Here is a 13,715-nt window from a genome sequence, read left to right on the forward strand (position 1 = left end):
GAATTTTTATCTGTGGTGTAGTGGTTTTGATATCCATCTATGGTTCATTTTACCTGAATTGAAGGATCTTTTGTTTCTTAGGGTCTCAGATCTCGATTAATTTTTTTTCTGGGTTGTTATCAACCTCAAAATAAATACCCCGAGATTGTTTTGCGAAAAAAAAGTTTTCATTCGTTTTATGCTTACTTTAATTTTTTCGCATTTTTGCCTGGAAAATACCTCGAATCATATAATTCCTTATATTTCACCACCAAATTGTCAAAAAGTTATGATTCATGACCTATTTAAATGTTGGACATTTTGTAAGGCATATAATGTGTAAAAAATAAAAAATATTCTTAAATAATCCATCTCAGCATTGGCCCAAACTTTTATTTAATAATGTAGGCAAATATAAATTTCTATTCTAAAAATACAATTAATGGCAATGTTTAAATGGATTTTTAGGAAGTATTTAAGCATCTGACCAGCAGCTAGTATGATTTAATTTCCAAGTGTACTCATGCAATAACGATTCCGTAAGATATTCTTAAGAGTTTCACAACGATGACATGACATTTTTCATAATTACTTAAATATCGTCAACATTAATATATCTGAAAAAAAGTATTCGTTTTATTTCTTTGGTGGTCGACGTCGATTTGGTAAAAAGTTAATATTCTTTGACATTTTGAGTGTGAATAGTGCAGCTACGAAGTAACAGCATCTTCATTTCAACTATTTTATCATCCAATGGATTTGCATTCTTAGAATCCTTTATAGGTGCAACGCCCCAATCCCTACCTCAAGAAAGATTTCCAATATAATTATATTATATTTTTCCTTTATCATCGCTGGCTTGAACAAGAGTAATTAAGGCCGTCCTTTTAATAATTTCTCTCACATTGATATAAAATACTACTGTGCGCTCCTATTTGACGAATCAATGCTAATAATTTGTCTTTAGTGTTTTTAAAATAAATTTTTATAAATAAAATTTCCGTAAATAATCTAATATTAAGGGTAATTTAATTACGAATTTCGTATTTTTGGGTCATGAAGTTAAAGTTTTGCATGTTAATTCTTGGTCAACATTTTCATACCAGAAAATCGCAAATAACTAATTTATATATTGCGTATTTATCTCGTGTGTCCATTGAAAACTGAGTATTTGTTCAACATCATCGTGGCATTCGTTCTGTAATGGTAGAGCTGAGTTTATTAATAAATTGTGATGCTGTTATTTCGTCGCAAGAATTTTGAATTTTTCTTTAAGGCAAATGCTTAATTTTCCTCAGCAAGGGTTCCACGGATTATGTTGATTGCGTATGCTCTTTTATTTTTCTATTAAATTTAATTTGATAACAGTTTTCGTTTAAAAATATTTTTCTATTATTGGATTCTCATTGTATTTATCTATGGCTTTTTGTTTTCATACTTTGTATTAATTTTATTCATTATGTGAGGACAAATGTAGCTATTATGAGCTGCTTTTTCAAAAAACTATTTTGCAAAATGTACTGAGCATTGTCTTATTTTCATTGAATAGCAATCACTACAAAAGATTGTATCTTCTGGAGTGCCTTATTTAACTGATTATCTATGTATCTAAGTTTATTTTTGGCATTGAAACAAATATCTTTATTATTATTGTTTTGGCGTTACTGTCGAGTGTTTTTCTTGTTTAAAGTAATATTTTCATTTGCTGTGATTAACCTGTAAGTGATTTCAAGAGTGATGAGGTTTCATATAAATGAGGATTCTCCATTCTCTAAATTGTTTTAGGACGGTTTATGTGTTTAGAATTTGGCTCCAATATACGTACCGTTGCGAAACCCATGAAGAATAGCTGCTTGTTGGTGTAGTGCTGGAGGCCAGGGAGCCTTACTTCTGTACCTCCTGAGGGATTGCCGCAGTTAAAATAGTCATTCTGTGACGTCGTTTTGTTGCGTCGCGATAGCTTGCGCACATATGCCCGATAGGCTTCCCTCAGGCCGCCGTTGTCCGCTATATTCTCTGCCAGGGTCTTTTTTCCGTCCACCTAATGGAAAAAAATAGTTAACTATTTCGCTCTCAGACCAGTGGATTTTATCTGCACTCATCATGTGATAAAATGGTTATGTGCTTAATAAGCGCAGCAAAATGGTGGTGTAGTGTTATTATCACTCATACTGTCACAAATATTGCTTTAAATATCAATGAAATCTGTAAATAGTTTAACAGTGAGGGAACTTCGAACATACTTTAACCAATTCAGGTTGTAACACTTATTTTTGAGTTTTTTGGGTTATTTTGAGTTGGATTTTTGTGTGACGATGGATAGAAGGAGAACAATGGATCGAACAATAATAAGCAGCAGAGGTAGAGTTGAGAGATTGTTGTTGACGGCGCGGGATGGAGAGTATGGGGAGTTGAATGGTAATAGTTGTGGCGTACGGTTGTCTCTTTGCTCACGAGTTTGTTTATAAAGTGTTTAAAGTTTAAAGTTTTTATAAAGTAAAGTGTAATAACCAATATTTGTAAGTGAATTGAAGATAAAATAAAAAACGTTACAAGGCATTCACTTAGCCGTTGGTGTTGGCTGTGGGTTCAACGGTATAGGAAAACGCACGTACTGATGAATTTCATTGATTACTGATTATGCTAATTCTCCTGAAAACTATTGAATCTGACATCTCTTTCCTTACTCATCCGTAAAATATGTATTTTCTCCCTGAAAAAAGTTGTCGATAAGGTATGGTTTTTCGTCAAACCAAATTAGTCACAATTCGATCCATTATTTTGGAGAGAACAAATTGAATAGGTCAAGCCTTAATAAAGGAATGTTTTTCGGGAAAGACTTCAGAGAGACTCCCTCACCAACCCAGCGTAAGCTTGTTATTTTTTATATTTTGAATAATTATACAGTCCGTCATCGATCGAGATCATCTACTGTTTAGTAATGGCAGTCCGTCTGTGATATTATAATTTCTTTGGAGTTCATGAAGCCGGAAAATGTCAGTGTCGCGCTATTCAAGCGATGCCAAATGGTTAGGTAGTAGTAAGCCTTCAGCATGACTCTCTGTAGTGTGAATAATTTGCACTGTTGTTAAGTCAATATTGTACAACTCTGATTTATTCTAGAAGTTATTTGCGAAATATTTTGAAATGACAAATTAATAACAGTGTCTACATTAATGAGAATGCGATTATGCATTATAAATCTGTATATTTACAAAATTTCTGGTAGCAAAAGCTGTTACGGGGGTGAAACACATGTTAAAGACCCATTTGGTGTCTGAAATGAAGTGCATACGTTTTGGATGGGTGATAATTGAAATTTCAGTTCCAATAATTGTAGTTACGATTACCATTTTTATCGGCAACTTTTCTAGCTTACATAATTGTATGTTTACGACTATTTGAATTAAATTACTAATAATTAGACGAATTCATTACACAATAACAATGTTCAATTATTGATTAAGAGGTTAATTAATTTAATTTATAGATTTATGTATTCTCTTTGAAGCTAAAATAGTATTTGACGTTCAAGTAAGTACGTTGTAAATAATAATAGTTCCCTTCATATTTTGCAACCTTTTCTGACCTTTTTGCCTGTGTCAGGATCCGTGAAGTTACTGTACTGATCAATGAAACACTGTGCTTTTTCTTGGTATTGCTGGTATGCATTATCCGACCACCAGTTGTAGAATGTACCTTCTTTATCGAAAAGGCGACCTGTGGAAGAGACAAAGTTTTATTAGACGAGCAGCACATCTGTGGTATTATAATTTTGTATGCATGTCTTAGTTATTATTATTTATGATTTCCATTAATATATCAACGAAAGTTTTCCCAGGAGTGTTTTATAGTGGTTATGTTATCTGGTGGGCCAAGTTTTCGGCGTCTTAATCATGGACAAAAACTGGTGAAATATAGTAGAATTGAAAGGGTGTTATATACTCTGCCAGGAAATCAATATTCAGTGTTTACTTTGCTATTATCGCATTATAATGGATGTATATGGTCTTCAGACTTTTCAGCGTGCGAAGGATATGCCTTGATTGGTCAATGCTAATCACATTTAACTACACAGTTGAACTTAACGAACGCCTAAGAACCCATTGGTTAAGTTCGCCGGAAGAGAGATGTAAAATTTAGAAAAGAAAAGTTTCATCTCCATATTTTAATGCTAATTCCAGACCATTGTTCTCTACATTAGTGCCACTCAATACCTGTGTCCACGGTATAGTTAATTTAAATGAAGCATTTTTAAATAAAAGCATCTTCCTCGGTTGATTGCCTCTTGGATTGATTTCTCTCGCGTTTAAAGGGGCTGATAAAATTCACATTTATTTTATCGTATTCCAACGATGGTTTCAAAAATCTATTCCCTAGAGCTTCATCGATGGTTTTTTGATGCTTAATAAATGGGATTATCAAATATTTCTTATTGAAAGGTCAACTCTTTCAACGCATCTGCAAAGTACTCTATGGTTGGGAAATACAGCCTTTGCTAGTGTCGTAAGTTAGGATTGCACGGTTAATTGTGCCGTTGGGCTCAATTTTTCATGTAATTACTGGTGGAATGAAGTATATGCATCTTATTTATCCTGGTTTTATGTTTTTTTGACATGCTAATTCTGAATACACTATGATCATCTGTAGCCGCCACTTAGAAGTTGGTATTTTCTATGATGACTTCGAATTAATCAATTGGGAGGGGCCCATAAATTTTAAGAGAAGTTAGGAACTCTATTTAGCATCACCCCAGAGGAAAGTATAAACCTATGGATTCAATTACAGAATGCTTTGCAAAAAAAGTTACCATTAAAATATACTTTCTTCTTTAGTCAGTACGTGTGGGGGCTCCTATGCCTCCTCTCACCACGGATGGCAAATGAAACTAAATGAAAGTCAAAACCAGTAAAATTACAATAGTTTAGTTCCCGGAAGCGGAATGTAAAAACGTAACGAAATGGATTTAAGCCCAGGGAGCTAAACTCGGGGTCGAAACGAAATCAGAGTCATAACTAACTCGGGTTTTAACTAAGCTAAAACTCTGGGACGAAACGAAATGCAGATAATATTTTGCACCGGAGGGGTTATGTGCTTAAACTTCCAAAATTTTAGTTTTGACTCGCACACCGTGTACAGAGTATGGTTGAATGAAGAAGTGGTTCGGATGACCGCCATTATATGCATCGGGCACTGATATTTTTTACCACTAACGGGAGAACGGTGAACGCAAACTGGGGCATTCGATTTTTAAGCCCAATGTTTCAACCTCTCTATACCTATGCCAAACGTAATGGATCGAAGCTATTCCCTCCTATCCATTTGAGCCGTGCCTCTCTGTACGCTATCGGTGGAGCAGCTTGGCGGGTGGTGAAATCCTTCACCAACAGGTCAGTAGGGGCCTAAAATTGGTGGTGGCAAATGGGCCCAAACCTATATAAAGGAATGCTTGTCCGAGAGCGGCGGGCATTATTCTGCAAGAGCTCTTGTCGAGTGTTTGGTCGTGAGGAGAGCTGCTCCCGGAAGGCGACCAAAGGCACCTATGTTTTGACCACCGCTACCTCTTGCTGCCAAGGTAACATCCCTGTTTTCTACCTCGCCTTTTCCCCGAGTCATTAATTTGTATCGTCGCAACCACAGTTCAGTAAGGTGATTTTTTTTGTTATTCGACCGCTTTTTTTGTAATTAAATTTTTGGTACTCTGTTTCACCGCGCCTTTTTTTTGAGCTTAACACTCCTACGCATCCCCCCGGGGCTTCAAGTACGTCTCACATTTTCACTTAACTTCTGGGATCGAAACTAAACAATGAGCAGCGAAGTTTCGATTAATTAAGTTTCGTTCGCGGGAGTAAAGTTTCGTCCCGGATCGAAACTAAACTCCTTGATGATTTTAATTTCGTGCGGGAACGAAACTAAACCCAGATCTCGTTTTATAGTTTCCCTCCCAGTCGAAACGAAACATTTTCGTGTCGTTTCACTTGCCATACCTGCTTTCTTCTTTAGTCAATGCTTGTGGGGGCTACAATGCCTCCCCTCAGGTATACCCACCTTGGTTGTCGAATCCATGCGTAATCTCATGGCCAATTATTGATCCAATTCGTCCGTAGTCAAGTGCCCTAGAATTTCACGTATTGTTTAATAGAATGCATTAAAATTAGGCGTAAATTAGTCTTTTTGATCCAGGATTAATATAATTTCAACTTACTCAACATCTTCGCCCGAGAAAAAAGGCCTGTTCATTACACCCACTGGGAATGCTAAAAGATATAAATTTGATTATGTTGGATGTTTGAATTACATTATGAATTAAATTTTTCATTATGAGCGCCTTTTGTTTCCATATTATTATTTTGACTTTTAAATAGAATCGTAAAAATTTTGATGACGGTAAAAGTAGCACTTAAATCACAGCATATTTCCGGAAATATAAGCATAAATTCGTTTTATAATGATTCAATTTTTCTATAGTTATGGTATCACTCACTTATTCGATTATTCAGAGTATTGTAGAATGCATTGACGGTGAAGGGAGACTGCGTCCATCTTGAAATGAAGAGAAAGTAAATTTTTAGTGTAAATGTTACGGCTGGGTTGGAAATTTGTCAGATTTGGAGTTATGGATTACAGCGTGAAGTCTTTGATAAAACTTGCAAATGCCTCTATCGGTCAAACTTGAAGTATTCAGAAAATAGGGTAAATTTTTAATTACAAGTTCACCTTACTCATTTCTGTTACGTTTTTCCCTCAAGTTGCCGACACTTTGCGCAAACAGGAATGATCTCAACCGTAGTACGTTCCCGAAATGGTCTGATGAATCAGTTTGAAGCTGGAAAAAAGATGGGAGAAATAAATATTCTAAAATAGAAGTTTGAAGAAGCTTGCATGGTAGTATGAGTTAAGCATATTGTATTCTTTGGCTGAGGTTTGAATTTTAAAGCCGAGTGATTACAGTTCGATGGAGTTTAGGTACTCCCTTAAAATTTCAATTTATGACTATTCAACTCTTGAATATCTCAACCGCGTGAACAAAGGCGAACCTGTCCAAATTAGCATGAATTCAGTAGACGGAAACTAGCTGAAAATGATATAATTTAAATTAATCACTATTTCCTTTAAACACAGAGGCATGGTTAACACTAGAATGCCCAGATGGGTCAATTTGACCCAAAAGAGAATATTCATGTTGATAATTTTGAAACGAAGAAAAATTGTAAGACTCGTATTTCATGACTCTTAATTATTTAGTTAGGTTTACCACTGTGCAAAAGTTAGGCCTGATATTATTTTTTTTTCTATTTTTTCTCATCACTTATACCTGCCATTCACGGATGGCTCATTTTGACCCTGACTATCAAATCCATTTGAAGCCTTTCTACTTTTCCTTTGCATTCAATGTAACGGTGTGTTTTATACTGAAATTTTCGTCAAAATTTTACTGTAATTTTCTATTAAAACCAATACCATTGAAATTCATTGTACCTTCCAAAACCCATCAGAGGAAAAGTGATAAGTAGTCGCAAATTTGTGGAAGCTAGTTTCCCAAACCACAATAGAAATTGTTGAACAACTACAATTTTAATATTTTTCGTCAAATTAAATTTTCTACTACCCTCCCAAATGCTTTATAAAAAGTATTAATAAATAAACTGGGAAGGAATTAAGTATTTTGAGTAAAATATGCAAACATGGTCATATTGGGTCAAGTTGACCCACTCGGGCATAATAGGGTGTAAGGATTGGTCGGGTATGCTAGAGTGAAATTATTTCTATTCCTTTTGTCGTCTTCACCTTTTCGTAAAATTCATTCACTGCTGTCTTGTTTGAAATCCATTCTGGGAACCCCACCAGCTTGAGTATGTAGCGAGCCTTCTCTAGGGCGTAGGATTTAGTGGTGTCGTCCATCCAGTTAATCTCTTGCAGGATATCCTCAAATGACGCTTGAATGTCGTTGATCATTTCGTTAGCCTGAGAGAATCAGAATACAAAAATACCATTTTTCTGTGGACTAAAATGTCTTTTTAAGATTATTATGTGGAAATCTGGTGAAATAATATTTTTTATTAGAAATCGAATGGAATAATTAATTTACATGTACGGGAATTTTTCCCCAAAGAAGTCTTAAATGATACTTTCTTTTTTATCTTAAATATGCTACGGAAGGTATTTGATTGCGTGCTCATTTTTTTCAAAGTATTTATAAGCACGTTGCAATGTAGTAAAGGTGCTCAAGACGAGAAGACTTAGTTCAATAATTAGATCTTGGGCTTCCTTTTTTTGTTGTTTGTTTTTCGAAAATGTCATTTTCTCTGACCGAATTTAACTGTAATGGCAGACACCAGACATTTTGGAAGCAACCATTGTATTATGCACCAGGTTGTATTGATAATTTTGGGGTTCCAACGTAGAAGATCGACTTACTTTATCGAGCTTTGCTTCCTGGAAATAACTTTCATTGAACTTGGAAGCTATTGCCATGCTTAATCCAACATTGGGATAGTCGGTAACCACGTGGTTGCAGTGCATCCATCTGAAAGGAAATGCTTATTTTAGGATTTAATTAATCGAATTGTATAAGTTCTCAGTTAAATAATCTATTCGTTCGTGTTTTATCAAAGCTGAATGAATGTTGGAATTAACATGGAACGAATGTTTTTTTACGTTGTTTGATGAGAGTATTTTTGCAAGGTTTTTGAGGCTATTAAAAATATTTGTTACATGCGATGTTATAGCTACACTGCGAAAAGAAAGACTTTTAGAATAAAATAAGGTAATGCTGAGAAAAGAACTGGTAAACTCGGAGATAGAAAAAATAATAATTTTTCGCAATTTAATCTTTAATATTTTCTCTCAGAAATTTGGTAAAAATTAAACTTTTATCCTTGAATGAAAAGTCGTAAATTTCTTTACTGAGCCTTAGAGCCATTATGTTTTATTCTTTTCGATTCCTGAGCTGTAAGAGATGACATGCCCTCTGTTGAGAACATATTTTTTCACACCTTCCTTAGAAATCGAGCTTCAACGGAGGAAATGAAAGTCGAGGAAGGATGAAAATGGATGTGAATAATTAACTTTCTTATTTCAATATTGTGTTTTGATAATCTTTTTGCATGATGTGCAAAACCTGCTCAGACGAAAAATATAAATTGTGAGCTTCAACTTAATATAAAACTTAGTTTTTAGCTAAGGGTTTGAATTATTAAAGTAAAAACGTATTTATAATTGGTAAATTATTTGCAAATTATTCTCACTAACTATAAATTGTACCTAGAAGAAGAGGTATGTGTGATATCAGTTGGTGAACTAAATAACTGTGGTAACAGTTTCGTAACCGACAATCACCTTTGCTATCCACATGATTTTCAAAACGCAAAACCTTTTTTTTTCATTTCAACTTACAACTTTAATTTATTCACATATGAATGATACTGGTAGCAGCATTTCATGGGGAATTGTCCTTTTACTCACTGAAGTGTACCTTGGATAATCCTCCGTGATATACTTCAATTTCTGGTAAAACCATTTTGCTGTTGACCAAAGCTCATCCGTGGTTTCAGGGCCTAAGAATGATGCTACCCGACTTCCCAGGAAGTTGTCTGTGAAATAATTGATATTTATCTCAATGAGAAAAATGTATTTGTTAACTCACATGAGATATAATTGAGTGGCTAACGCAAAATTTATGATGTCAATTTGAATTAACTGAAGTGAAAGATAAAATGAATGCTAATATTACTCCAGTGCCACCAAATATAGTAGTAAAATTCTACTAAAGCTATAAGCAGTTTGGTAATATGGACAATACCAATAAAAATTCCTACAAACCTGTTATAAATTAATAATGGTATTTATAAATTCGTCACTTATTGATTCTTCAAAATAATTCCTCTGCACATTTTATTAGATATTTCCTATTCCATCAGAAAACTTGAACTTTAAATGAAGATATGTCAGTGCCTTAGTGAACTTCTTTCGTTATAATAAATGGTGACGTTTTTTTTAGGTATGCAGTACACATAATTTTTATTAATTTGTTTATAAATCCAACGAATGTATTGCATAAATTTGACACATTAATAGGGCACTGTTATTACCAATCAATGCTTTATTATTTAGAACTTGGTAGTCTCTGTTTTTCGGTTTTTGGAACTTACGTACATTATAATAAAATTTTCATTGCGTTCTAAAATTGCATATCAAGTCTAGATAAGGGCTATTCCTTCATTAATTAAAATTTTGAGATACAAACACTCTAGAATATCTTAGACTCCCAATTTTAAAATCACCTAATTCTTCAATGAATGTATACAATCAGTTGATCTTTCGCTCAGTTTATATATTTAGGCAATTCGTGTTGGAAATAAAGAGTGGCATTTTCTTTAGCTAGGTGGTAATTTTTACAGTGGATTACGCGATTTGCAACTCAAGTTATTTACTCAGCTCAGATTCCGTAGGACTAAAGTATGCACTGATAGATCCCTTTGCTTTTTTACCTAAGGTCCTTTGTTCGGTGGAATCCACCAGCTTGAGAATGCTTATGGTTTTGTCCAAATCTTCTACATAAAGTTGGTCATCAGGTGTGAGGGTAACATCTGAGTGTGCAAATAGATTCTGCAAGTACCGAAGCCAGTCCATCTGTGGAAATAATTGGAAATAATTTCATTAGTGTTTCCTTTTAGGATTGCTGCAAATAATTTCTGACGTTAAAACTGTCTGGAACAATGTGTCGTGCTATTTTCCTCTGAACAGCTTGAGTAATTTATGCTAATTAATCTTTGTTGTCGATCAGTTGCTGTGAAGGAGCTGGTTGGATTATTAGGTTAATGAATAAGATATAAATTCGATGATTTTGGTATCCCATTACTCTGTAGTAATACATTGATTGTCAGTTGATATTCATAATTGATATTGATATTCATAATGCTTAGCCACTCAGGATTCAGCAATGTTACTTAATGTGACAACTGATGCCTTCATTTTCTGTAGTTAAACTTTCTACTGTAGTAATTGGAAGTTAGATAGATCCTAAGTTAAGAAGTTGAAAATACATACCAAATATTACTAGTTGAAAGGACGAAAAGCAGGCGTTTCTTTTTTAAAAAAAAGATGAGACCTTTCTTGCTGAGGAATTGAGGAAATACGTGATGCTTGTATTGATTTAATGGGACAGAGAGGTTGGATCAGAAGTTTTAGCCAATCATTGTGTCTGAATGATTTACTGAACCTATGATGAAGTTTCACGTGTTATCAGAAGTGATATCATCTATGTAAAGTGAAATTAAAAGACTAGTTATATGGACTGAAATGGGCTAGTTGACCATACTTAGGTTTTGGGGTACATTATGTGGCTTTGAGCAAGGACATAATGATAATTTTCCATTTGTAGCCTTCCATATTGGTGTGTCTCATTCCTTATTTTTATTTATTACCTTAAAAACCGGGTTCGGAATTGATTTGTCCGTGTATTCCTGGAGTGAACGAATGCTCATCACTCCTGACACTTGTGGATTTTCCAGTCCGGGGATGCCGGCTCCAGAACTCTTCCCTTTTGTGGGTGCTGATGTAATCTGAGAATAGATATTTATTTTTTGTCTGTGGTTTTTTAAAATATATTATTATTATATTAAATACTTTATGGCTATTATCAAAATACACCGTTATTACGATAGGAATTTATTCAGTGACATGGTTTCAATCTATTTTATACGTTCCTCATTTGTTTGCTACAAATTTTATTATTAAGAATGGATCTCGCTGCAGTGATATATGTAAATTGTGTAATATGGAGTCATTTCTTGTTTCGCTAGGCTATCTTGGAAAATTCATGCTTGTTACTAGTGATAAGTATTGCGAAATAAATAAGATTGCGAATCAGAATTAACATTCCCTTGGAAAGCGTAAGAGACATTGAAAAAGTTCTGGGTTTCTTTTGGTTTCGTTATCGGAATTGTTAGCGCCCAGGACTCGCCAGTATTAGATAGTTAATCTATATTGGGCTATTGAAATAAAATAATCTTAGAGACGAAGGAATTATTGTTTGCATTCGGATGAAGAAAGAATGAAAAGGGAGGTTTAAAGGCAACAATAAAAAAATAGCTTATTTTTTGTGATGTGTTTTGAAATATTGGTTCCTGAATGATTTTTATGTCCGTAGTGATTTAATTTTATTGTTGCGAAAAAAATAGAATGTGAACAGCATTGACTTGCAACGTTATCAAGCAATTTTAAATTCCTGAGAAACATTTGATGTACCATATGACCATCTAGGTGGTAAATACCTGTTGTAGAAAGTCATATACTTATGTTTTACTAACTCATCATGGGAAATCGACTTTTGACATCAATGGACAGTGGAAGAATGTGTTCTTAGAGATGTATAAGATACAGCTATTTGCTTGAGTAATGGAGCATCGGTTTATTGAAATCTAATGGCAAAGTAATAGTTACAAAAATTCGGGATATAAATAAAAATTAAAACAATTTATGAAAATAAATTAGTGCTAGCAGCAAAATACACCGTATTTACGGTATTTATTCTGGAATATGGTTTCTATTAGGGATGAGTCGATTCCACTTTTTTTCGATTCCGATTCCAATTCCGATTCCTTCAAATCGATTCCCGATTCTCGATTCCGATTCCATCGATTCTTATTCCTTCTAACAGGTGGGGTTTTAATTTATCTGTAGCATTGCTATCATTAAAATTTAAGAATTGAATGGAATAAAATAACTAGGGATGGACGGATCCAGGATTTTTGGAGCCAGATCTTTCGATAGGATATTTTTGAATCCAAAGGCATTTTCAAATTCCTGTCATTAAACAAAGTCATTATTCAAGTTTATTCTGGGTAAATACAATCAATGGAATGATTTTTAGATTTTCATACACATTTAAATATTTTTATAAATTAAAAATAATTTTATGGGCTTTCAAGTTGTTTTTTAAAAACATCTTTACATACTCAGGGCCTAAACTGTTACGCTTGGGTTTGGAAATGAAAATAGGAAAAATCTTAGGAAGAACCACTGACCAGTGGCGTAGCGAGAGGACCCCCCAAAATATAAAAACACAATTACTTTCCTTCATAAAAGGAAACAAAATATTTAAAAATCATGAATTTACAAAAATGAAAAATGAAAGAAAAATGTATCTTTGCAAAATGAATTTTTTTCTTTTATGAAGGGTGTTAAAATTAGTTTGAAACCCTCTCCTTTGTACCCTGTTGTTTAAAAATTTTCCCCCCTGGTTTTGGACCCCCCCTAAACAAAATTCCTGGCTACCCCCCTGCCATCGACTGAATTCAAATTTTCCTCACGCACGTTTCCCCCGAATTTTACTTTCTCATCGCATATGGACTTGTGTTTTGCCCGAAAATGCTTCAGTATGGTTAGGTGGATTTAGCACATCTTCGCGATAATTTACGCCACAGTGCACGCACACGGTTCGGTTCGAAGTCAGATTTTGCTTCAGTGACGTCGCGTCGTTGCCTTCAAAGCGAAGCCGGGCTCACTACGTGATATATGTAGTTGGCATTTCCAATCCGTCTCTAATTGTTTGAGGGGTTAATGCTGCGCTTGTTTCTTTGAAAATTGTGCTGTTTGGACAATGTTGCATATCAGTAAAGTCTAATTGTAGAATTGTACATAGAAAACTGAGTGGCATTCAATTAGAGCTGAAAAATAAACAGAAATATCGTCAGGAATGCGTCTCGTTTGGTCTAATTCTTTTTTAAATCTCG

At 34.3% G+C, this 13,715-nt stretch overlaps 1 protein-coding gene across 1 annotated transcript in view; it reads right to left on the reverse strand.

Moving 5' to 3' along the window:
• LOC124165734 (membrane metallo-endopeptidase-like 1) overlaps positions 1-13,715 on the reverse strand; it is a 35,058-nt gene that overhangs the window by 3,002 nt on the left and 18,341 nt on the right. Inside the window, exons 7-17 of the mRNA XM_046543219.1 lie at positions 11,406-11,543; positions 10,470-10,611; positions 9,455-9,572; positions 8,398-8,506; positions 7,768-7,944; positions 6,702-6,805; positions 6,464-6,522; positions 6,185-6,236; positions 6,028-6,095; positions 3,569-3,699; positions 1,805-2,020 (exon numbers count right to left, since the gene is read on the reverse strand). Of these exons, the coding sequence (XP_046399175.1) occupies positions 1,805-2,020; positions 3,569-3,699; positions 6,028-6,095; positions 6,185-6,236; positions 6,464-6,522; positions 6,702-6,805; positions 7,768-7,944; positions 8,398-8,506; positions 9,455-9,572; positions 10,470-10,611; positions 11,406-11,543 (1,314 nt within the window). The remainder of the gene's footprint in view (positions 1-1,804; positions 2,021-3,568; positions 3,700-6,027; positions 6,096-6,184; positions 6,237-6,463; positions 6,523-6,701; positions 6,806-7,767; positions 7,945-8,397; positions 8,507-9,454; positions 9,573-10,469; positions 10,612-11,405; positions 11,544-13,715) is intronic.

Source organism: Ischnura elegans, chromosome 9, assembly GCF_921293095.1.
Source record: "Ischnura elegans chromosome 9, ioIscEleg1.1, whole genome shotgun sequence".
NCBI lineage: Eukaryota > Metazoa > Arthropoda > Insecta > Odonata > Coenagrionidae > Ischnura > Ischnura elegans.